The sequence below is a fragment of the Simochromis diagramma genome, unplaced genomic scaffold (assembly GCF_900408965.1).
Source record: "Simochromis diagramma unplaced genomic scaffold, fSimDia1.1 OVJJ01000618.1, whole genome shotgun sequence".
Classification (NCBI taxonomy): domain Eukaryota; kingdom Metazoa; phylum Chordata; class Actinopteri; order Cichliformes; family Cichlidae; genus Simochromis; species Simochromis diagramma.
Window position 1 is genome coordinate 9,397,436 of NW_024387423.1, and position 24,106 is coordinate 9,421,541.

Genomic DNA, 24,106 nt, shown 5'->3' on the forward strand with positions numbered 1-24,106 from the left:
GTTCCGTCCCTATTAGCTTGACGCAGTCTGGCCATTCTACTCTGGCATCAACACGGCATTTTTGGTCAGAGAACCACTGCTCACTGGATATTTTCTTTTTTTCAGACTTCTCTCTGTAAATGCCACTAGATCAGCAGTTTCTAAAATACTCAGATACATTAAAACTCAGAAGCATGCCACATTGAAATCACTTAAATCACCTTTATTCCACATTGACATACTCAGAACTTCAGAGGGTTGTTTTGACCATGTCTACATTTAAGTTTCTGGCGTATGATGGGCTGATTAGAGCAGAGCAGTTGACCACATGTACCTGAGAAAGTTTCCAGTGAGTGCAATCCAGAGAAAAGAATGAAATAAATCAGAGGCGCCAGAGAAATCTCTGCCAGAAGTCCAGAAAACAATATTGCAGCTCTATTCAAATTCATACACTTTAAATTCGTGCAAATAAATTACTGCATGGATTCAGGAACACTTCAGAAAACTATCATCACTGAATAAAGTTCATAACTGAATCCACAAATGAAACTTAGAAGTCTATCTCACAAAGAAAATACATGTATAAACAAGATTCATACATGTCGTCTCTGGGCTGCAATGAGGTAAAATGAGGGAAACCATAGACTTCCCAGGGTTATCCAGGTTATTATTAATGTATAGATAGGAACCCAGCATCAATCATGGTGTCAGGATTCAACAGTGCACATTTGCGACATCTGCAAAGGAACCATTAATGCTTAACAATATAGGTTATGGAGCAATTCAAGCTGCCATCCAGACAAAATCTTTCATTTCAGCAAGATAATGCAAAGCTACACTACAACAGCATGTGTTTGTAGCACAACAGTCCTCATGCTCCAAAGGCCTGTGCACTGTCCTGACATGTTACCCATCAAAAACATTTGACACATAATGAAATGAGGCTTCAAACTTTTGAAAAGCTAAAATCCAATGAAGTAAGATAAGGACGTTACGCCACAGGAATGAGATAAGGTCAACATCACATTACACAGCAACAACAAAACACTTTTAGAAGATAAGAGAACAGGTTGCACGAGTTGCACGAGCATTTCCAAGTGTTGTAACAGAAGTGATGGTGGGAAGTATTAATTGTATTGTTTTATGGCAGATGCATATGTCATTGCAAAGAGTCTGTAATTAGATCTGTTTCAAGTCATACAACTATGTTCATAATTGCCATTTTTGAAATATCTTCTAATTGCATCTGGACTTGAAATATTTATGTGAAAGTAATTCCATAAACTATAAATGTAGTTTACCCCCAACCTTCCGTCAGTCTCTCTGAGCAGGACTGTCTTGTACCACCCATGTAACATTCAATACAATGAAAAAAACAACACACCAAACTCCTCCCTACCGTGTCCTATAAATCGAGTCTCACCACTCACCTGCACAACACATCTTGCTGTACAGGTATCTGGTTCGTTCTCCATGCGAGCTCATCTCATGCAGATAATTCCCTCGCTCAAAGTTCCACATCCCAGCCATGCTGATGCGAATGGAAGTGTACACAGGTAGCCTTTTGTGTTTCAGGTAAGCTGTGCTAGCTGGTGTAAAGAGTGGAAACAGGAATGACTTTCAAACAGAAAGTCGTTTCTTTGAGGGGGGCAGGGCCCAGCCCAGTGCTGGGCTCTTTTAAGGACAAACACAATAGACAGCAGACTGGTAGCTCAACATAATTTTCATAGTTTCTTTATGCCGTCCTTTGACTTATTAGTCATTTGGTTAAGCATATCTGCTCCATGAGAACCATGACAAATGTAAAACTGGAAGCAAAAGTGCTTTGTTGCCCTACAGCCATCCATTTATCGGACTGTCACTCGTCTAGAGTCAGTTTACAGTTTGTACAAGCATTTAAAACAGAGGTGTTTGTGCACCTGCAGGCACGTCGGTTTGTGAGACTATTATGAGGCTTCACTGCATCTTTAATGCTAATCCAAGATAGCAGACTAGACTTCTGTTGTGTTATGATTAGTATTTAGTCCAACTGCTTTAACCTGAAACTTTCGTCTCTCACTGCTTTTTTCACCTTCGCAAAAGCTCTGAGTTTCAATAGCCTGCATCTTGCCAGAATACAATGTATTTATTCAGATTAGTCCCCAGTGCTGTCTGAAAATCTTCAAGCTTAACAAATCCTAAGGCACATAATCCTGAAAGTAAATACAGTGAATATGCCCCTACCCATTACCGGTTTACTTTAGGATCTGGATATTTAGGACGGGGCAAAGCGCAGTAAAATGTTGAAGGGAAAGTGCAGATCACTGATCTCTGACCCAGGACTACCTGTCTGCCAGGATCTTATCACACCGGACGCTGATACGGATACTTTCACTTGACCTCCTTGATTTTATTTTACAAGAAACTTTAATGTTTTGACATCAAATAAAAGGATAACGATAATGTTGACAGGGACATTAAGACCTTCACACTGACAGCTAGCATTTGCAGTGCCACACTGGATTCTTGGACTCTACTAAATTAGCATTATATGACTCACTGTACAAAATAACACTTGTTGACTTAATACCGGGCCTATGAATTAATATATCATCTAAAACAAGCTGTTTTAGCTCCCTTCACTGTCCCTTTATCCACTTTTCTTTGAAAAAAAAAAAAAGAAGCTTTGTATAGCATGTGGGTGACGCTTCTGTGCTATATGACAAAAAAAAGCATAATTAATCTGCTTTAAGGAGGGGGTCAGATCATAGAATCGTATTTGTTTCTATGATCCCTGTGCTGCTCATAAATAAATCAGCTCTATACGAGCTCCATCTGACTGTGTGTCTCATCACAGCTTGTTCATTATTCCCAGAGGACATGAGAGCTGTATCCAAACCGGCTTCCATAAGCCCCTAAGGAAAAAGTGTACTGTTTAATTTATGACTCATGCCCACTGGTTTACCAGCACCAACCACAATGGTAGGGGCCATTTAGACTTTTTTTTTTATATACACTCACGAGCCCTGGAAAAAACAGACACATACAAACCCACACACACTGGTGTACTGTATTGTAAGTAGTAATTGGATTGCTCCAGAATAAAACTCCTGCCTGTTTCCAGGAAGAATGCTGGCTTTTCCATGAACCAAGCCAAAGCCATAACCAGAAGTCAACCATCACAGCCCACACAGCTATGAGAGGGCCCCACATGTAGCTCTAAACGAGCATTTGCTTGGCGATTGAATGTCATCCATGCGCTTAGCGTGTCAAACCGGATGTTACACTTCACAGCGTTCTGTAAAAACTCTGACACCTTCTGGGCGACTGCAGAAGAGTGCTGGAGCAAGAGCTTTCCATAGCTACAGCAGCTACATGTTACGCCTGAAAATTCTCAACCGATCATTTATGCAAAGCAGTTTAAGCAAATTAACAGTCTGGTTCCAAAACAGCCATCAGCCAATGTAAATAGTGCGACAGATCTGGGTTCTGTTGCACCATAAAATATATTCATCCTGATTTTGATTGTCTGTGTAAGGGCAGACAAACAGAGATGAAAGGTCAAAGCTCCGGAGGAGAATGCAGAGTGAGGCACCTTGTGTGTGACTCACAGCATTTTTCCCCCCGCCCCCACCCTTCTCACCATCTTTCTCCATACTGGTCATCGATGGAGTAAAATGCCAGCATCAGCGTTTCCATATCTGCACATGCAGCCTATCACGGTCAATAGCATAAGACCAGAAGCTAAATCACAAGTGGTCAGACCGTGTGGTGTCTGCTCTCACTCCTGTATAAGTGATAGCTCGAGCCATTGAGCTAGTGAGTGGATAGAGGACAGAGCTGTCATCATGCAGAATGGGTGCCAGTGAAAAATAGGACAGCTAAGAAAAAAAAAAGCCCCCTGATGGGTCTAGACCGAAGGGGACAGATCAGCAGGAAGAGCTGCTGCATTAATGCTTCAGTATCAAAGACAATAAAACATTATACAAAAGGACATCATAGAGTAAATGTCAGGGCACATAACACGAAACTACAGCCAAAGCAACTGGGCATCAAATATTCGTCTTCGTGTCCTTAGAGTAGTGAGTCAACTTTGAAGAATATTACATTTTGCGTAGTGTTGTGTAGGTCAATGCATTCTTTAGTGTTGCCTAATGCCATTTTAGCCATGGGAAATGAAGTTAACGTTTGCTTTACGCCCTGCATGAAAGCATCTCGGCCAGCTTTCATTTTAGAGTTGTCTCACAACAAGCGCTTTCCTTTTACTCCTATCTTAGACTGATAACATTAACACTTCCCATGAGCAAGAGCAAGATACCACGCTCTCTAACTTTAAACTTTATCATGATAACAACAATGAGCCATGGCAGCTAAACTACAGACACTTTGGAAATCAATCAGGACTACTAGTGACACCTTAGACATCTTAGAAACCTGGGTTTCTAACAGGGTTTGGACTGATCAATAACCAGACTTGTGCATGTCTTAAAATTTAAGCAATTGAGTACTTTTGGGGTATCGTGTCAACAACGACTCATGTAAAGGCATTGGATCAAACAAGATATTATTTAGTGTAGGACTGTATTATCTGTTAGCTGTTCTGTGCACACAAAAGCTACATTTATCCAGGATAAACCAAAGAAAAAGTCATCAAAGTGTTGACTCATGGATGCAGCATCTCTTTTGTAACACTGCTAGGGTTTCAAAAGCTACTGGCTGGTTTGGAAATTGGCAGTGCCTCAAACCAAGCAGGTGTACTGAACCACTACCGGACTTTTTTAAAGAAATACAGGAACAACACATCCACACACAAAAACAGACAGAGACATATTGATCTGAAAGCAAACATGGCCCAACAGGTTTGGGAGGGGCCTTACCAGCAACTGAATTACCAAAACAAACACTGCTCAGCTACTCTACCGTGCAGCAAAAGAGCTTCTGTGGAAGTTCAGCTAGGTGGAGCCAGGGCCAGTACGCATCTATGTTGTGTGACCGGTCAGACCTACGTGTCTCAAGAACCTGCAACAGGCTTCTCATGCTGTCTGGGAAATATGGCGGCGTAAAACTGGCACATTATGGCCTGGTGGCACCTTTGACCTGTCACAACTGACAAATTTTCAAGGTTCCACATGACCTATACAGACAGTAAACATGCTAAATGTGAAGCTGCGCGGAAGAGAGTTTTAGGGTTAGTAATGTGACCTCTTCAGATCAGTATCACCAATGCAACAGAAAATATCTCTAGTAATCTCTAGTCAGACACAGAGAGGAAGAGATGAGGCAAATATATTTTCTGATATCTAGCTGCTTTACCCTGAAACTTTAGTATCTCACTGCTTTTTTGTGTAAACTTTGAAAGAGCTTCAATACCTTACATCCTGCCACAGTTATGGTTACTAAATGCCCCAAAATGAGCAGCCAGGGAAGAGCGGGTCATGGGTGGCTTTCCAGCATTAGTCTGGACAGAGATAACGTAAAGGGTGTGAAGAAACAAGCCTCGTGACAGGTGGGCCTTCATTAGGAGGGGGAGGGATGGCAGAGGCGTGGCAGGGACATTTGAAACTGCAGGGTCTCTCTGCCCCACCCCCCCCAAAAAAAGATGTTTTCAGAACTTAAAATCACCTCAGTGATTATAATCATTATATCATCAGGATTTTTTTTGTTTATTAGGAAAAAGGATTTTGTTATGATTACAACATCCTTCAAAAGTTTTATGACTTAAAAAAGACTGAAACAGCACATGATGACAATTCAATTTGTTGTATGGCAGGACCTAGAAAAAAACAACTCAACAGGTGACATGGTGATATAAACAGTAGTACAAATCCAGGACTTTAGCTGCCACCTGCTGACATTTCTTAACAAAATGCGTTGGTATTGTGCTGGATGCCAACAGGTGTCCATGAATATGGAGACTTTGGAACAGGTGGACTTGTTTAAACACTCAAAAAAGGCAGAAGTTATCTTTTTAATTTTGTGGATTTCTTTCAAAATGTAATTCTAATTTAACTGAAGAGGATTTAGAGAATTATTGCAAAACAAAACATGGTGCAATGCTAAATGGGTGGATGAAAAAAATGTAAATTAAATGAATTACACAGAGCTAGTTTTACAGCAATGTGAAATAGCCAGGAGAGACCCACAACTATCTGACACACACAAGGGCACATTTAAACACGCTGCATGAGCCGCTGCTGATTGTTGACTTCCATCAGATGTCACAAGAGGTAATAGCAGGGGTGGGGGTACTGCAACCCCCCTCCTCCCAAATTCTCACCCTCACCCTCCTTCACTTACATACCATCAAATAAATGAAAATACAGAAGGCAGCCAAGAATTTCCTCACAACAGCTCAGTCACACTGTGAACAACTATGAAAGACAATCCATGCCGCAGTAGCTGTTTGTGATGGGAATGTGTGTGCCTATGTCTTGTTAGAGTGAGTGTGTACGCACAACAACAAGACATTACCCACTGCCTTTGCCAAAATCCCAACAACAGTCATCAGCCAGGAAGACAAGCACAGTTAGACACAAAGACACAACACAGAAACTTCAATTGTGTGACCTACCAGGTATGATCTTCATCTAAAAGAAGGTACGTGGAAAGAAGAGGAGGACAAGGGTGAAGAAAAAAACAACAAGCTGGACAGAGGGAGAATGAGGAGGACAAGAGAGGCGCGTGCTTGTTTGCCCCGACTGCCTTGTTTCTCCCTGGTCTTGAATTTTGACAGGCTGTGCCTGCTGCTTGAATCCGTCAGCCTGCTCTCCTTTGGCCAGGGGAGGAGGGATGACACACCAAGCCTGGGGAAGGGGGCAGGGGTGAGGGGTTCTGAGGGCTGCCAGGGGGGAGAAAGAGGGCTGGAGCTGACTGGGGGTTATAAATATCCACTAGAGCCAGATGATCACACAGTGCTCACACTTAGAAACTGATGGAAGCGCTCTGGCGGGACACTTGGCTGTTCTCGTCCTTTAGAGACACCCTCCACAAGCAAGCCCTTCCATCCCCCCTCTCCTCCCTCTCTTTCTCTCTCTTTCTCTCTCTCTTCGAGGATGATGGTGGGAACTGTTTAGGTCACACCTCTCACCCAGAAAACACATCACATGTAAGAGCTCTCTTAGGCTTAACATAACCAAATCATTTGAGTAGTAAGTAAAGTACTCATCCCAATTAAACCACAGGAAAGTGTGACACACTGATACAACCGAATACAAGCTGAATTTAAACACACAGAAATACTGCGGCCGGAAAGTCTGGCAGTAGATGAGATGGATTAAACTGGATCTTATTCAGTAAAACACAGTTTAGTGATGGATGCTCTAGAGAGCAAGGCTGGTGACCTCAGTGTTCATCCCCTTATTGCTGCAGGATCATGTCAATGCACGATATTCTCTAAATATAGTAAGTTCTAATATATGCATTTGGCTTGGGCAATTGTAGTGCTGACGACTGGCTCCACTTCTCTACACTACTAAAAGCAAACCTGTCTGGAGAGCAGAGTGAGGACTGCATTCTGTTGTGAAATGCTGACATTATGTATGGATGTTCTGTAGTGAAATGAAAGCAGCTGTACTGAGAAACCATTGAGCAGAATTAGACAGGATTGCAGGGAATTCCTTCATCAACAACTTTATGCGCAGCAATCCCAAACTCCTGAACTCAACAGGCTTTCTACACACACATGAATCATGTCAGGACACATGGCTGAAAGGTATTCTAAGCTTATGTCCCTGGGGAAAATACCAGTAGCCTTACTCTTCAACCACACTGTGTAGTGCAGATATTCATTCTTGTAAACAAGAATGCTCCTCCTCTACTCACTAAGCTGGTGAGAAAATACTGGATAAAATTAGGGTTTTATGAACTTTAAAATGAAGGCCAAACTCGCATCCCTCTCACTCAACTGTAGTCACATTAGTTTGGTCTTCTAATAAGGTCTAACATGCACCCTGGGAAATGACTAACGTCATAACCATGTTGGCCAAACCCTCAATATATTCCACATGTTATCAATCCTGTTTCCAAAGTTTGGCCTATTGTGAGTTAACCATTACACTGCAACATGAGATCCTCGATCCTGCATCACTCTCCAGCTCCTGCTATAGCATACCATTTAATCTGATATCAAGCACTCTGCGCACGTAAATGCGGCAATTCAAAGTAGCAATTTGAACGCACAAACAGCTGGTGGAATGGGATTCTGTTTCACTTTTCAAATAGGCCTCATAAATATTCACCTTTTGTGACTCCTGTTCTATATTTGTGCCATAATTTTTCAAAAATTTGCACTTAAGCCAAGAAGAAATCATCTCAGGTTTCATTTCAACATCCCTTAATTATTAAAATGTCTGTTTGGTCTCCAGGTGTCATAAATTTTGAAGTGTACTCCAATATCTTCTGAGACTCCGAACTAAATATCAGAAGGGGTTTCACAGGCGGAGTCAGCAGTTAGAGACATGCAACAGCTAAGGTCATTTACTTTGTTTTGAGCAAAACAGCACCGTGGGCCAATCGGCAAAAGCGGCAGCAGGAGATTAAGTTGCCAGTTTGCAACACAGTCTGCTGACAGACGCCAAGAGTTTGTCTCTCACTTTTTCCCTACTTTTTTTTTTTCTTTCAACAGAGAGGTCACGCACATGAATCAACTCCAAAATTTGCAAATCGCCCGGGGTGAGTCACGACATTAAAATGAAGTGGCACCATAATGAGAGACACAGAGCTGAAGTTCACTGTAGCTGTTCATTTATCCAATCACACAAGTATGCACCGGGCACCATTTCAAAGATGAAAACATGGAAGACCCTCAGCGGCACGTCTGTGATGTGATTTACTCAAATTGTGCCTGGTGCCATGTCCACGCCGAGTTTAAACAGTGTGTACAGTCCACACAAAAGTGCTTACTACACAGATTTAGTTTAAGTGCATCCGGAAGGCCACATTTGATGAAAACTGTTACTCTGAAATTCAAACCAGCTTATAGTCGCTGCTTTGAAAGCAACATTTTTGTGGCATAAGTCACATTTCATTCAGTACGTTCCTCCTTCCTAGTTTCCGCATCACTGATGCAAAGTAAGCTTGTAACAGAAACTGGAGGAGGACAAAAGTATGCATACTTAACTGCAAAAATATCCAGCGAGGAGCTTTGTCTACCGACTGCCACTTAATAAAGCAACATACCAAGAATACTACACTCTAGGAATAAAGGTAGTAAAATCAGTATTTCTGGAAACCACTGCTCTAAAAATCCATATGAGGTAAAATTAAAAGAAAAAAAGAAAAAAAAAAGTGGCTTTTTTATTACATGATAACAAATCTGAGCTCCTTTCAAAGACTTCTGCAGTGGAGTTGCAGCATTAGGTCTATGTGACAGATGAATATGGTTGTTAATGGACAGCAGATGTCAGCAGTGTGCTGCTGTGTCTGATGTGTGAAAACGTCACAGATCAGAAAGACCTCCGTAGTAAAAGTCAAATTAAAATCTTTGCGATAGTTCACCATGGCAATGATCAGCTCTTCATCTACAATTCAGGTTTCTTCTAGATACCAAAATGCACTGCAGAGAAGCAGAGTTCTGCTTATAATGAGCTCTATAAGTGACTGTGTTTGTGTACAGCTGTCATGAAGTTTTTAATCTAACTTATTTTCCTGATGAGTAACACAGACTGGCTCAAGGAGCCATGCTTCTAATTGAATCCAGAACGTCCGTCACGTGTGGATCCAAACAAACACACCCATGGATCTGTGAGCAACTTATTCCAACTTTCTGACTATCTGCATGCTGTTCACACCCTCAACAGACAACGCCCGAAAAAAGTCTGTCTTGCACACCGTTCCGGAGATATAACATTTTACATGGTGGTTTCAGCAACAACTTGCTTCACTCGTGGAAGTTATGAGACGTTACATATCATATCCAAAACTCTGGAGTCACATGAATGTGCCTCAGCATCATCAGGATTTAACATGAGCCATATGAGTTTCACTTCAACAAAAGCTAACCACAGCATCATGTGCCACTTTTATTTCTCTAAACCAGCAAAGGAGGATGGCGCACAGTACTGTGTTGACTTTACCCACATAACTCCCGTGTTAATGCCCTTTGCATAATGGAATGCAAAGGGCATGCATATCTCTCCAAAGAAAAAACAACCCTAGAACACAAACCAGAGCCATGAACACAGCCTGACTAGAGCAAAGAGACTACTAAAGACTAATACTCCCAAAAGGACCACACCTCTCTTTTTCTGGCTTTAACTCACGGTTAGCCGTCTCTGCAGGGAACAGGCGAGGCTGGATCTCACCAAAACAGCCCCACCTAGTTGGAATGGCTGCAGATCTCACTAATCCTGCTGGCAAACACTCAGATAGCTCCAGAGATAACTGTTACCACTCACAACAGTGAGTATAATTGATTACACAATTCAATCACAATTCCCCACCCTGGAAATGTGGGAATTTTTCTTGTCGTTTGAATTGTTTGTTAAAAATAAAAACTGCTGCTGATGCATGTAAAAAATTGAAAGAATAGCGGTAAATTATTTTTTGAGTGTTTACCACAGCAAAAAACACAGGGACCTGTGAAATCTGACAGCAGGAGGACAACAAGGGGCAAGCACTGTGTCAGACACTTTATCTCTTCTAACACAAAGCTAATTCAATCACAGCCACATCTCAAAGGTCTCCTCACCCTCTCACTGAAACTGTTCCTAAAAGAGGCTCCCTCTGCACCACATCACAAAATAGACTCTGGGCTTGGTAACATGTAACTTTAAGCCACAAACTGTAATCACAACACCCCAAATAATACTTTGAATGGGAAGTCAAAGACAATTACAGAATGGTAATGCTATTCAAGGTACATAAGTGCAGAGCACCAACAGTGCACCCTAAAACCTCAAATGCTTTGAAGAAAGGTGGGAATCTAGACTCAAGAGTGATTGCATCACAGAGACATTAGAAGTAGGTAAGCTGGCACGCATTCAAACAAACCTTCCATGAAGTTAGGCCATGTCTTCTCCTCTGGCTCCGCCAGTGAGTGGTCCCAGTCTACCTCTGGTGAGGCTCCTCGCCCCTTGCCCCTTGCCACCTGTGCCAAGACTGCCCGCTCTATAGCAATTTCTTGCAGAACATCCAGGTCCAGCTCCTCGCCTTCCTCCTCAGACTCCACAGGTGGAGGTGGTGACTGCTGTCCAGCTGCCTCCGGACTAAGGAGCTGCTTTACTTCAACAATCTCCTCCACTACTACTATTTTCCTCTTCATGGTGGCCTCGTCTATGTCAGATGTTTCAAACTCGCAGGTGTCCCGCTGGTGAGGCTGGTCAGGACGGGTCACGGGCGTGGCGGTGGCAGAGGGTGTGTCCTCTATCAAGTCCCTCTTCTTCTCTCCCTCCTGCGTTAGGGCCTCAGAAACAGAGAGCCTTTCCTCTGTGCTGCACTCTGCTGCCCGAGCGGCCGAATGTTGTGCAACTTTGGGAGGCTCCTCTTGCTCGAAGAGTGGGCTGGCCTGTGCCTGAGCTGCAGCTGGCTCTGCTGTTAGCGCTCTTGCTGCTGACGCTAATTCTCCGGCTGTGGGTGCTTCCCTCACACTGGAGGATGTTTCTGGTTTTGGAGCCTCCCGCTTGATTTTTTCTGCAAAGAGCAGGGCTGGCTCCACCTCCCTTTTGTCTGCTGGGGCCTCAGAGAGCACAGCTGCTGCCTGCCTGACTTCCTCACTGCACATTCTTTCAAGAGTCATCTTTAAAGAAATATTAGTTTCTGTCAGTCCGGAGGCCATGTCAGGGCTGTCTTTAACTGCAGCTTCATGCAGGGGTGTAGTGTCAGTTGATGGCAATGTTTCTGCTTCAGGCAAAGGGACAGGATTTGTGTTTATATCCTCTAACTCTGGTTCTTTAGGCTGCTTTCTACCTTTTCCCTTCTTCTTTCCCTTTAAAGGTTCCTGTGTAGCTTTCTCTGTATTTATGGCGGATTTAGCCTCAATTGTGGGTTTCTGAGGTTCTGACAGTGGGGCAGGGTTTTCCTGCTCAGATTTAGGGCTTGCTTGCACGAGCTCCACTCCACTTATTTTCTGCACTGTCACTGTTTCCACTTTGGTCACAGTTATTTCCTCAGATTTCACTGGCTCCATATGGGGCGACGTAACATTTGACTCGCCCTTAGGGGATAATGGTCCCTGTGCAATCTTTCCGGCATTGCTTTCCTCAGACTTCTCTTTTATTTGTCCCTCCACTAGGGGCGCTGCAGGAATCTGTCCTAGTGGCAGTGAGGCTTCTTCTGAATAAGCTGTTATTTGTTTGGGGACATCTTCTGTTTTCTCTCTGTCAGTATGTAATTTAACCTCGTTTGTCTTTGTTCCCTTTGAGCAGGTAGACACAATTAAAGGCTCTGATGAAGCCACTGGTCTAAGTTCAGTCTTATTTCCAGGTGATCCCTCAGCACTCTCCACACTCTTCAAGGCCTCAGCTTGAGATTTCTTTTTCTTTCTTTTTGATTTTGAGCCTCCCTCGACCGCTTGTTTGGTTTCTTTAAGCACCTCTGTGGTGACAGCATTTTGAGGAGGCTGAGATGTATCTGATTCATCTTGCACTTTTACTGTGGGCTCCTGCACGGAACCTTTAGGGGCTTCTTTTCTGACTGGGGGAATCCCTTTTGAATTAGTTTTCTTCTCTTCAGCAGTCATCTCTGCAGCTTTTGCTGTGACAGGCTGTGCATCTTCAGCATTGGTCAAAGGTGCTGCGAGAGTTGCAGTGGTAATGGTGGATTTGACTTCAAGTGTTGAGGATTTCTGTACTGTAGTAACTTCTAGGGACACTTCATCAGTTTTAGAATCTTTAACCTCATTAGTGGAGCCCTTTGGTTTGCTTGTGGCGCTGTGAGGTTTGGCTTTGGCAGTCTCCTGAGTGGCAGCTGCATCTGTAACTTTTTCTGCTTTATCATTTATAATTTTAGACTCAGCTGAAACTGGAGGGGCCTTCACCTCTGTGGGTTTAATCAATTCCTTATTTACTTTAAGCTTCGTTTCTTTGACAGAGCCTGTTGAAGTGACAGGCTTTACTTGTTGGGGCTTTACTTGATCATTGGCTGCTGTAGCACTCACATTTGCAACTTTAACTGGATCCACAACCACCATTTTCATTTTGTCTTCTTTGGCATCAAAATCAGGAAGCATTGTGAGAACTGGTTTGCTTGTAATCATTTGAGTAGGCTTGATTGACGTTTGTTCCTCGGCGATATTAGGCCAGTCCTTGGTCTTCATTTCCTCATTTGTTTTGGGAGCAGAGGGCTTAGCTGGAATCTTTGATGCTGCAGCACCTGTGGCCTGAGCAACAGCAGCCACAGCTAATGGTAGGGCTGTTTTGGAGGATGTCAGAGTGGTCTGTGACACATCCTGCTTCAAAGCTGCTGTCTGAGCGGGAGCAGAACTTGTTGGCTTCTCTTTTTCGACCTCCAGTGCTCTCCTCTTTTGTGGTGATGCTATGGGATTCTTGCTGTAAACATCAAGCTCCTGGTGAGTGGCTCTTTTCCCCCTGTTATCCTCCATCATTGCTGTTTCGCTTCTGAAGCTGGTGGTCTTCCTAAAAACGTCCTGAGGCTGGCCCTCCACTTCCCATAAGGCCTTTTCTCTGGCCGGTTCTCCAGCCAGTGGGCGACCCCTGAACCTCGGGGTCCTATCCGGGTTATTCTCTCTTTCTCCAGAACCCACCATCTTATGGCGGTAGCCTTGGCGCTCTGCTAGTTCCTCTCTTCTTTCTGCTTCAGCCCTGCGTCCCGGCTTAGGAACATAAGACGTTGGACCTTCTACAGATTGGACCCGTGCAGCTCGGTGAGCAATGGCCAGAGTGGCGGCCGGCTTCCTAATCCTTTGCAGGGTGGCAGGAACAATTTCAGTGGGCAGGTGGAGGTAGTCACGCAGGTAAACAATGCCATCATTGGTCAGGTACCAGTAGAAATGTTTCCAAGCAAATGTTTCCTTTACATAGCCCCTGGACTTAAGAGACCCCATGGCACGAATTACTTGTAGGTTGCTTACACTTTGTACTTCTGGGTGTTTGATCTGTGGCCTCTTATCCTTCTTAGCCACCATGACACCATCTCGAAACAGGATCTCGTAGATGGCCCTCAGGTCATGCAGGGGCATCAGCATTCCAGCAACCATTGTTGTTTGATTCAGTAAACTCTCTCAAGTGAAACTAAAATGCACAATGCCAAACAAAGAGAACAGCACCTCACGCTGTGTTGTGAGAAAGAGTCAAGTGCCAAGACCGGCTGGCACGTGTTTCTTAATTCAATAAGGGAAAGAAATCCTTGTAATGATTTTTCCTTACTGTCTCTTCTCCTTGCTCTTGTCGATCCTTTTGTTGTAGTGAAGAAAATAAATATTCCTCTGTTAATAAGTTTAATGCCCCCCCTACATTCAGGGTGGCTGAGAATGAGCAGTCTCTGTTCGGGCCGAGATGGCAATGACAGAATGGAAGAGAGGGAGTGTGTGTGAGTGTGAGAGAGAGAGAGAAAGAGAGTGAGAGAGCAAGGCACACACTTCTCAGTCTGGCTCCTCCTACCTTCTCTCTCTTTCTCTTAGGAAAAAACTGTCATGGAAAAAAAATCTCACTAGAGTAAATAGTACAGCAGGAAGCTAGAAAGGGGGGGGGGAGAAGAGTGTCTGCAATAAACTGAAATAAAATTCGAGCAAAGTCAAATGAATGGATCAACACACCTATGGAGGGAGCACGTGATCTACAACTCTATGACTTTTATGAAGAGTCCCGCCCACAACCAAAAGCAAATGGCTCCTACTCACATGCAAACACACACACACACACACACACCTCTGAACGCACACTAGGACTGAGTGGCACACACCCTCTGGCGTGTGATGCACACCGGTCCAATGAATGGGCTGTTCTGTGTTCAGCGAGTAGATATCAGAAAGGAAGATGACTAGCTGGCATCCATCCGATCCTGCCCATGCAAGTTATTATGTACAAGGTGTCTTTAGCTTTACACATTTCACGATCAGGTTTCAGTGAAGAGCTCTTACTATTCATGCAGGGCATGGTGCTCACATCTCATATGACACAGTCTTAGAATATATCATGAAGGCTGGTGACATTTCAAGAGAAACTACATAAATCACAATAATGTACTCTGGCTGGACAAGGATATGAAAGGAGATGACTAAACTCTTACTAATTATCTAATATGACCCATGCCTATATAATAATAGCAAAACTAACGTTAAGTTTAATTCTATTCTTATCTTATGTATTCTTATCTGTGTTTGTTTTGGGGGTCTCCAAGCCGACAAGAAAAGAAGGCTAGACGGGCCAATCGGTGTTTCCTTTGCAGCTCATTAAAGTGATGCAACAGGCTGTAAAGCAGCCTAAAGTTGTACTGCTACTTCAGACAGTTAATATTAGAGCTGGGAAAGAAGAATCTATCTTGCACAACTATATAAAGAACTATGCATTATAGCTAACCTTTTCACCACTCCCAGAAACATGATATCAGTTTTCTATCCAGAGATCACTTCTCTCCCCTGTACATCTGTCTCCTGTTCGTCTCCTAGTGTCAGAGAGAGTGATCACTTGCGACCAGCGTTCAGCGAAAGCCGAACTGGAAGGAGACCTTACAATTGTCGCTTACAGCACAGTAGCATGCGTTCGTTTGTCTGCGCTGCAGACAGTGATATACTCATGAAATTATAGTGGTGGTGAATGGGCAGAGATGAAATGACGCATTCTCCCCGGTGTTTGAAACCACACACACTATTACACATACAAACACAGACAGAAAACTGTTTTAATTTTTTTACCATGGCAACAGTCAAATGAAGTAAGCCAGTTTTGAGTAAGCCACATATCCGCTTTCAGAGCTGCAGTGGAGAAGCTGGCCATAAATCTGTTGGCTAGGCAGCTGGACCACTGTGTCAACTTATTAGACTGCTATTTGCAAGGACATTATTATCTCATGATTATCAAACAAGTTATTATCAGGTTATCAACCTTTCATCAGTAATCATGAAAGTAAAAAAACATGTCATGGCAAAATAATAGTTTCTTTTTAAAGACTATATACAAATGTAAAATACTGACATATTAAAGTAAGGGAGACACCCCCCTCATAACTATCGCTGGACCTCTTAGAAACCCGACTAACGCCTTTACTAATCTGCTATCTAATAACAATTCCTTTCACACAGGATTTACGCCGTTGTCTGTTTTGACATCTCTCTCAGACTGGGTGAAGCCTTAAGCCATGTACTCCACCTATACCCTGTTATGTTATGGTATTAACTTTAGAGATGTATGTACAGTCAGTGATTCAAAAAGCAGGGAGGAGCATTCATTCGGAGAACATAGAGACTTTTTCGGTTTATGGAACAAGGAAGACATTCCTCTGACTTGCGAAACAAACGTCTGCCTGACAGGGAAGTGTATGTGCATGAAAGAATCCTAAGATATCAGTGTGAGTGAGCATTTAAACCACATTAGGCTGCAGTCTAAGACCGTGTTTGCTTCACCAAGGCAATGCCAAACCATTTTGCATGTATTCAAAAGTCTAGCAAAAAAAACACAGGCGCTAATATACAATGAAAATGAAGAACACCAAAAAGGACCCAAGTAGTTGAGCAGATGAAATCCTACATCAAGGAGGAATCTGCTTTCTAAACTTACAGCAACTACTTCCTTACATATCTTACTTATTTAAAAAAGATATCTCAGTTGTTGTTGGGTTGTTTTTAATTAGGGATTAAATGCAAATCACAGTTTTTATATCATTTGTAGCCACTATGATTTAAATTGCAAGCCCTAAAACAATCTCACTGGGGGAAATTGGCATCAGTGTGTAGGGGTGCCTTGCCCTCTGTGTTGCATATCACTGTGATTTCATGCACTGTTTATGCACAAAGTGTTCAGTGAACTTCAAGCCTCTGACAGTGACCCTTATCCTGGCTCAAGGCCCGACCTCTTCGGCCATCCAAATATTAGATTGTCACACTTCAAAAGAAACACTGTATCACCAGGATGTGCTGCTGCTGCTTTTCAAAGGGAGTTGCTGGTTGCAAAAGCTATTTGCAGGCTTGATGTGGCATTGTCAATTTTTCTAATAAGAAGCAGACTACCAGAAGGGAATGTCATGGCAATACAGAACTAATCTTATTCAGGCTATAAAAAGAACAAGAGAAGACCAACTACAGAATGAATGCCAATGTGATTGACTGAAATGGAGAAATAGGACTTTGGGGAAGAGTTCCCGAAGAGTTTCCTGGTTAGGAGTCTGCTCCTCCTGCTATGTTTCAGGCCTCCACCAGTCCCAAAATAGACTTGTCAGCACCAGCTGATGGTGGCTGGCTCATGGCCCAATGTAAAGGGCTTCACAGGTGCCCTCCACCCTCATATCAGATCCAAGCCACTCAAGGGAAAGCAAAGGTCAGCAAGGCCTTTCTTATCCACCAATGTAAGAACGCTCATTACAATAAGTTAAAAAAACTAAAAACACCTTCTAAACTGCAGCAGGAAAGATGACTCGTTAAATTGACTGATCCTCCAAATAAAAAACACACATACTGTTTCATATGAAATGTTATATTTGAAACTGAGCAGAGATAACTATCACGTTATTATGATTCAGGGTAAAGTCCACAACCAGCTGTAAAACAAAAAGTCCAAAATACTGTAAGCTGGTAATGAAAGCACACTGAAGCATTTGAGCTGACTGCGTTGCCAGATGAAAACGTAAAAAGTTACAAAAGCACAAATCAAAGTGTGGCCCTTAGTCTACCCTAAGTTATGACTTGTGTCTCTGTAGTTGTGACAAATTGTTTTGTGATGCATGAGAGCTCATTTTTATCCAGATGATAAGCCCGTTTTTATTTGAGGAGCTTGCCTCTTAGCTGTGTGTGGTTAGGCAAGTGACTCCATAGTCTGAGACAGCTGTGGCCCCTGACATAGCTGGTGCATGTTAGAGCCCAAACACCCGACCTAGGAATCTGCTAAAGTTAGAGGTTGTTGTGAACAACTTTATATGGAGGTTTCTGACTGCTGCCAGTGTATTTATAGGCTTTCTAAGTAATTAGAGTAATTCAGTTAATGAACTTGGTCATAGCTGAATTATTTTGCCCTATCTTTTTGAGCCACCTCCACAAATACATAGAAGGATGCTGGGCAAGTGGTTTCCGTCACAGTCAATAATGCTCAGAGACACGAAGGGGCAGGCTAGTTTATCACGTTTATCATTTATCAGTTTATTAAATATGAATTTGTCCTAAACAGAATAACCACAATGCTTTCCATGCACTGTCGTTGCCTTAGATCTTGCAGCGAGTTTTGCTTAGGGCTCTGAAGACATTTTCATTTAAAGGCTTCATTGTAACAGTGTTACCTAGACATTTATTAAATGAACTGCCATGCATGAAGTTGAAAAAAGAAATAACATAGCAAAAAGACATCCATTGGATATTTGGTTTGTTATTTTGTTCTAGCGTTCCAATAAGTTTGATTCTTTAGTTTATGACCAACAACATAACCTGCGGACATAATCTGTATTTAACTCTAACTGTTAAACGTTAGCTTGCTCACATGCTAAAATAAGATGACAAACCTTCAGCACATGCCTGCGAAAATTCACTGTGCCAGAATCGTCACTGGGAGAATGTATTCATGCAGAATGCTACATTTGGATCTGTATACGTCAGATAGAAACATCTGGAACTGAAAACTGAAGTTAATGTGGACTCGCTGGCTCAAAGAGTGAGTTAATCCCCAATAACACTCCTCTTAAAACTCACATTTTTGTAATACTCCTTTTTATAACAATTCTATGATGGTTAATTTAAAAAACAAAACAAAAAAACCCAATAATAATAGTAAATAAACTCTTTAAACTTATCCCAAAAGGTTGATTCAGTTCATCTGGACGTAGCGTTTTTCAGATAACTGTGCTCCAGTTTGGGGGAAAACTTCTAGGATTTTGTCGAACTACTCAGCAATGAGTGGCCAGTTTTTATGTATTCATATATTCACTCATAATATATGACTTCTATGCCCAAAAATAAAGCTATAAATAAATTATGTAGCCAATCTATACATAAATTTGTCTTTACTATTGTGAGAACCTGGCATAAGAAGCCTTAATCGCATCACTAATATAACCCATCAGTAATATAACCCTTGCAACAACCTTGACTGATTTCTGGATGGGTCAGCCTGAACAACAATTAGTGCTTAAACAGGCAGACAAACAAGCTTTTGAAATGCAAGAAGAGAGAGGCTGAAAGGATTAACCCCTGGAGGTGACGGCGGGTGGCTGAAAACTTTGAGCGCATGAGACTGAGGACTTGAAGAGAACTGTGCCTCTTGTGCAAAGCCAGATATAGTTGGAGGGGTGGCTAAGAGAAAAACCCCAAACTCTTTATATTGTAAACAGAACAAGCAAACACAAAGCCACAAAAGTCAGTAAACCGCAGAACTGCTCCATACAAAGAAGCACTTTGTGTTAGGGTTTGCTGAGCATGGAAGGAGAGGGGTGTCTTTGGCATTGCCTACTCTGCTGCAAAAATAAATAATCAACTGTTCTTGGATAAGCTGAACTAAAAAAGGGGGGAAATCAAAGTGGAGGAGGAAAAATGTTTGCTTTGTTGCACTGAGAACAATAGACAAAGTTCTGAAATAAATCAAGGCACTATGGGACCTGCTGCTTGTTGCTCTGCCAATCCAAACTTTTGTTGACTTATAAATATCTCTAGTGTTCAGTAAGCCTTGTTAAAAGCAACCGTGTAGTAAGACAACCTTTTTTTTAATTATGGCATGAGTAACTAATAGAAAGAACTAGAAAAAGAAATTCTTGACAAAAGCTTGACCAATAAAATCTGCAGAGACGTCACAAGTTAAAAAAACAACAGACTACTGTGAGAGCGTAGTAAGGAAAGCCAAGTTTTGGCTTCTGTCTTGCCAACATACACGTAAACGCACATGGAAAAATCTATAAAGTGATGAGTGTCTGAGGTAAGAAAAATGACAGGCATTGCTTGGGTCTTAGGTTCCACCAGTCTCGGATCACACTGACTTTTCCTTTTCCAGAGTGGAAAGAAATTAAGTCACAGATTGTGTCTCCTGTCGCCCGCCTCACCAGCCAAAAAAGAGCAGGAGCACCCAAAAAAGTTTTGCCAAGTCCCGTTCATCCCCGCTTACTCTCACTCTAACAAGCTTTTTGTCACGTCTTAGTGGAGGGTTCCTAATTTGCCCAACCTTACAATGTCCCTGGCAGCCTCTCAAATTTGGACAGCAGCCCGCCAATGACGGGGTAAGAAAGTCGACTGAAAGCAAAAAAAAAAAAGCAGCAATCTGGCAGACAGTCCCTACGGCTGATGAAGAGGACACATTCGTCACTTTTAGAATTTCAATCGACAACAATAAAATTTGCACTAAAAGTAGAGCATGTTTTGTGACTGTCTGATGTAAAAAAATGTAATAGACATCAGTCTTTTGTGTTAAATTCTGCAAACAGCCAGCAATTACAAAAAAATCTTTGTGCTGTAAATAAGTTCCAGCCGTGAGATCTGGACAGAAAATTTGAACCAGCTCTCAGCTCTCTTGTTCTCTCTCTTGTGAGAGGCGTATGCCAGCTCAGCTAAACAGCAGCCAGGGATCCGACTCAGCACGGAGAGGATGTATTACGCCATTTAGGAGCTAGAAAGGTTTAAATATTGCTGCACAAACTGGGTGAGAACTTTCAATTTATCTGTTCTGATTCGAAGATCTGACAAAAGATGTCTAGCTTACTTAGCCACACCTCTTTATGACATAAGCCTAATGCTAACCAGTGCACAGAATCATTAACTTGCTGCCTCTGTTCTCAGCTTCAAGCACTTATTATAAACGCTTACCTTTTTTTGGGCTCAGCCAGAACCGATCTCCAAGAGGATCTCCTATCTCCATGCTGCTTTGATCTGATCTATCATACAGAGAGGCCTCAGAGGCTCCAACAAAACACCTTCCTGCTTTTGCCACACACTCAAATCCACACTGCTACTCCCTTCTTTTCACATAGAGACCCACTGCCCGGCCAGCAGATCAACATGGCATACAATATGGGGCTAAGAAAGAGAATGAATGGGAGTGGAGGGCTACTTTCAGGGCAGGGAGGGTGTTTGTGAGAAAAAAAAAGGGAACAAGGAAATCTTTTCATCTGTCCCATAAATGCAGAGTAACATCTACACTATAAATCTGAGGGTCTTGCCAAACTGGACACATCCTCTCTGCTGCCCCGGATACCCTGCAACACGTCCCATACATCTGTAGGCGCCCACGCTTTATTCCATTATCAGCCAGCTGAGGGATGAACAGTGGATACCTTGTTCGAGAAACCAAGCAAATTACAGCCCCAGACATTAAGATGAAGGGTACACAGGAGGGTGAAAAAGGATAGACAAGAGAACTATGCAGAGACAGAATACAAAGAACTATAAGTCAGTCTGTAAAAGACACACCAAGGCACCCGAAATACACCCAACAACAACTCTTACTTCACCTCTTGTATATTTTGGTTGACATCAAGCAATTAAGCCTTTTGTTAACTGTTAAAAAGAAGCATGTTAATCTTAAAACTGCATTCAGATACGGGCAATCCAAAGGAGAAATGCTATCAAACAGCCAACTGCTGTATATATTTCAAGAGAAAAGGGATAATCAGTTTACGATTTTATTGTTTCTGGCATGTTTCCAATGGGCCTAAAGGGCACCACAAAAGTATGAAGCTGCTGAACTGAAAGAGAATACACAAGATTTCAGTAAAGGAGTACGTTCACACAATGATGCATTAAACAACACATTTGTCTTATTACAATACAACACTATTTAATTTTTTTTTTTTTTTTTTTATATAGGAAGAATTTGTGACAATTGTATGTGACTCCATTTGCCCCGTTTATGATGACTGTAAGTTTTCTCATAACTCATCCTCTAAGAAGACTTACAGTTTGCATAAACCAAGATGTCTGCTGATCCAAGTCACAGAACAGGAGCTCTGACATAACATGGCTTGCTGTTTGATTAAAATCGTACTGAAACAATCCAACCATAGGCTCCAGTTTTAGAGACAGCAATTCTAGTTTAATTTGTAGGTCACTCAGCGCTAATTAGCAGGTATCTGTGTCTATTTAACGATACTAACCAAGCTAGCTAACATTAGCTGATAATGCTTTATTTGCTAACTAGCTTCAAACTTTAACAAGTTTTAAAACTGCATTTTCATAAGTAACAAGACATTAAAAGTGGCTTAAAAGAACGTATGTATAAGAATTGTTCATCTCTGACTCTCTTCCGCAGTATGTCTCCCGTCTTACCCCCAACTGGTCGTGGTAGAGGGCTGTAGCACTTGGTCATAGGGGGATTGTTGGGGTTTTCTCTGTATTATCGTAGGGTCCTTACCTTACAATATAAAGTGCCTTGATGCAACTGTTGTGATTTGGTGCTATGTAAACAAAACTGAATTGAACTGAATGTGAGTATTGTATGAACAGAAGTAAATAACATACATTTAAATACATGTAGTCCTGGATGGTAGCGGCATTTTCATGCTAAATTTTCCAAATACTACTGTTTCAGTGAATGTGCGAAAAGTAGGCTTTAAATTTATTGACTTAATAATATTGGCTAGCTGTATATACTTTTTAGCTCTGATAATAAAAAATCATCAGACAATAAAAGAAAGAAAATAAGAAAAAACAAAAAGATAAAAAATAATAATCTAAGGATAAACCAGGCAAACATGACAGCACACACACTCGAGAAAACAAAAAAATCTGTAATACTAAAAAATAGAAATGTCCAAAATTACATATCTGAAGAGCATTGTGGGTAATGCTAGCTAGTCAGGTAGCATAACAAGGTGTTAAAAGCTGGAAGGGGCTCCTTGGCGTTATTAATAAACAGCAAAGACAGACATAAGATGAAGAAACGAGAGCAGAGATGCACTAAAATAAGAGAGAAACTTTCTGTGCTATTAAGAGACACATTTTGTTTTCATTTCTGCTTGTGTTGTGCTCCCAGTTCTTCCTGAATGTGAGCTGAACCTATGCCAAATACTTTTTTACTGCCCTGTCCTTATCTTCAACGTCATGCTTTCTGATTCTGATTCTGATTACTTTCTTTATTTTATGACGACATTTAAATGCCCGCTCATTCAAAAAAACTACCACTAATTACATAAAAAACGATATGCTGACGATGATTTGTGGTCATGACACCCATCAGTAAGTACCCAATAGTTTGAAACTGCATTTGAATAAAGGCTGGCCCTTCACAAAATGGAGCTCCAAACTGGTGAGTGAGGGTATAAAATGGCTGTAGGGAGTGCCAGGACTGGCAGTGCCAGCCAGCAGGGGCAAGTCCATTTGTGCCATCAGAGGCACAGACAGCCACTGTACTGTAACTCATTCATGGTATGAAAAACAACCAAACAACAGAAGGTGTATCTGAGAAAATCTGTAAGACATTCCAAACAATGTGTAACATTTTTATCAAAGAGAGACAGAGAGAGAAAAAAAAGATGAATATCTGCTTCATGAGTCAGCGACTGCTAACCACATATAGGAGTGGCCATGCAGGCTTTGGTTGCTGCAGCAACACAGCCCACAGGTTAGGCAAACACCATGTGCTGTCCACGGCTGAGGTCCCAGGGAACATGGACTTGCTGCTGCTGTTGCCACGGGCAACCAACTATCAAACAGCAAAACCTGTCACAGGATCTCGACTCTGGCCTTCCTGACTCTGTCACAGTGTGCAGATTTGCATTGTAACCTGAAGAGCCTCGGCTTTATTTTTAGTCAGGCATCCTGACCCACAGAATAAAACAGACAAACACAATACAGGTGACTCCTCATGCACACCCATATATATGAGCCCTCACACACACACACACACACACACACACACACACACACACACACAAGCCGCACCACCACCATCCGGGCAGAATGAATCAGTCGCATTCTTTCGTCCCTGGGCAGAGAGAGACACTAAAATGACTGCATGAGTCTTTCTTTCACAAAAGAAAGACGTGCAGTAAATTTAGTGTGTGTGCACACAAAAGGCCCATTCTGCCACAGCTTTAGAGTCCAGTTACAGACTCAGTGGTGACTCATTACCACTAT

The 24,106-nt window shown here is 42.2% G+C and overlaps 1 protein-coding gene across 22 annotated transcripts in view; it reads right to left on the reverse strand.

Annotated features, from left to right (window-relative positions):
• The window catches only part of plecb (plectin b), a 123,245-nt gene that overhangs the window by 46,000 nt on the left and 53,139 nt on the right, over positions 1–24,106 (reverse strand). For 3 of the 22 annotated variants that reach the window (XM_040012605.1, XM_040012604.1, XM_040012603.1), the window contains exon 1: positions 10,948–15,945. The exons of 9 other annotated variants lie outside the window; for them this stretch is intronic. In XM_040012605.1, the coding sequence (XP_039868539.1) occupies positions 10,948–14,110 (3,163 nt within the window). In that variant the 5' untranslated portion in view covers positions 14,111–15,945. Of the gene's footprint in view, positions 1–1,409; positions 4,699–6,529; positions 10,907–10,947; positions 15,946–24,106 lie in introns of those variants that run through there. 10 more of the 22 variants (XM_040012608.1, XM_040012607.1, XM_040012606.1 and 7 more) reach the window with 6 other exon arrangements.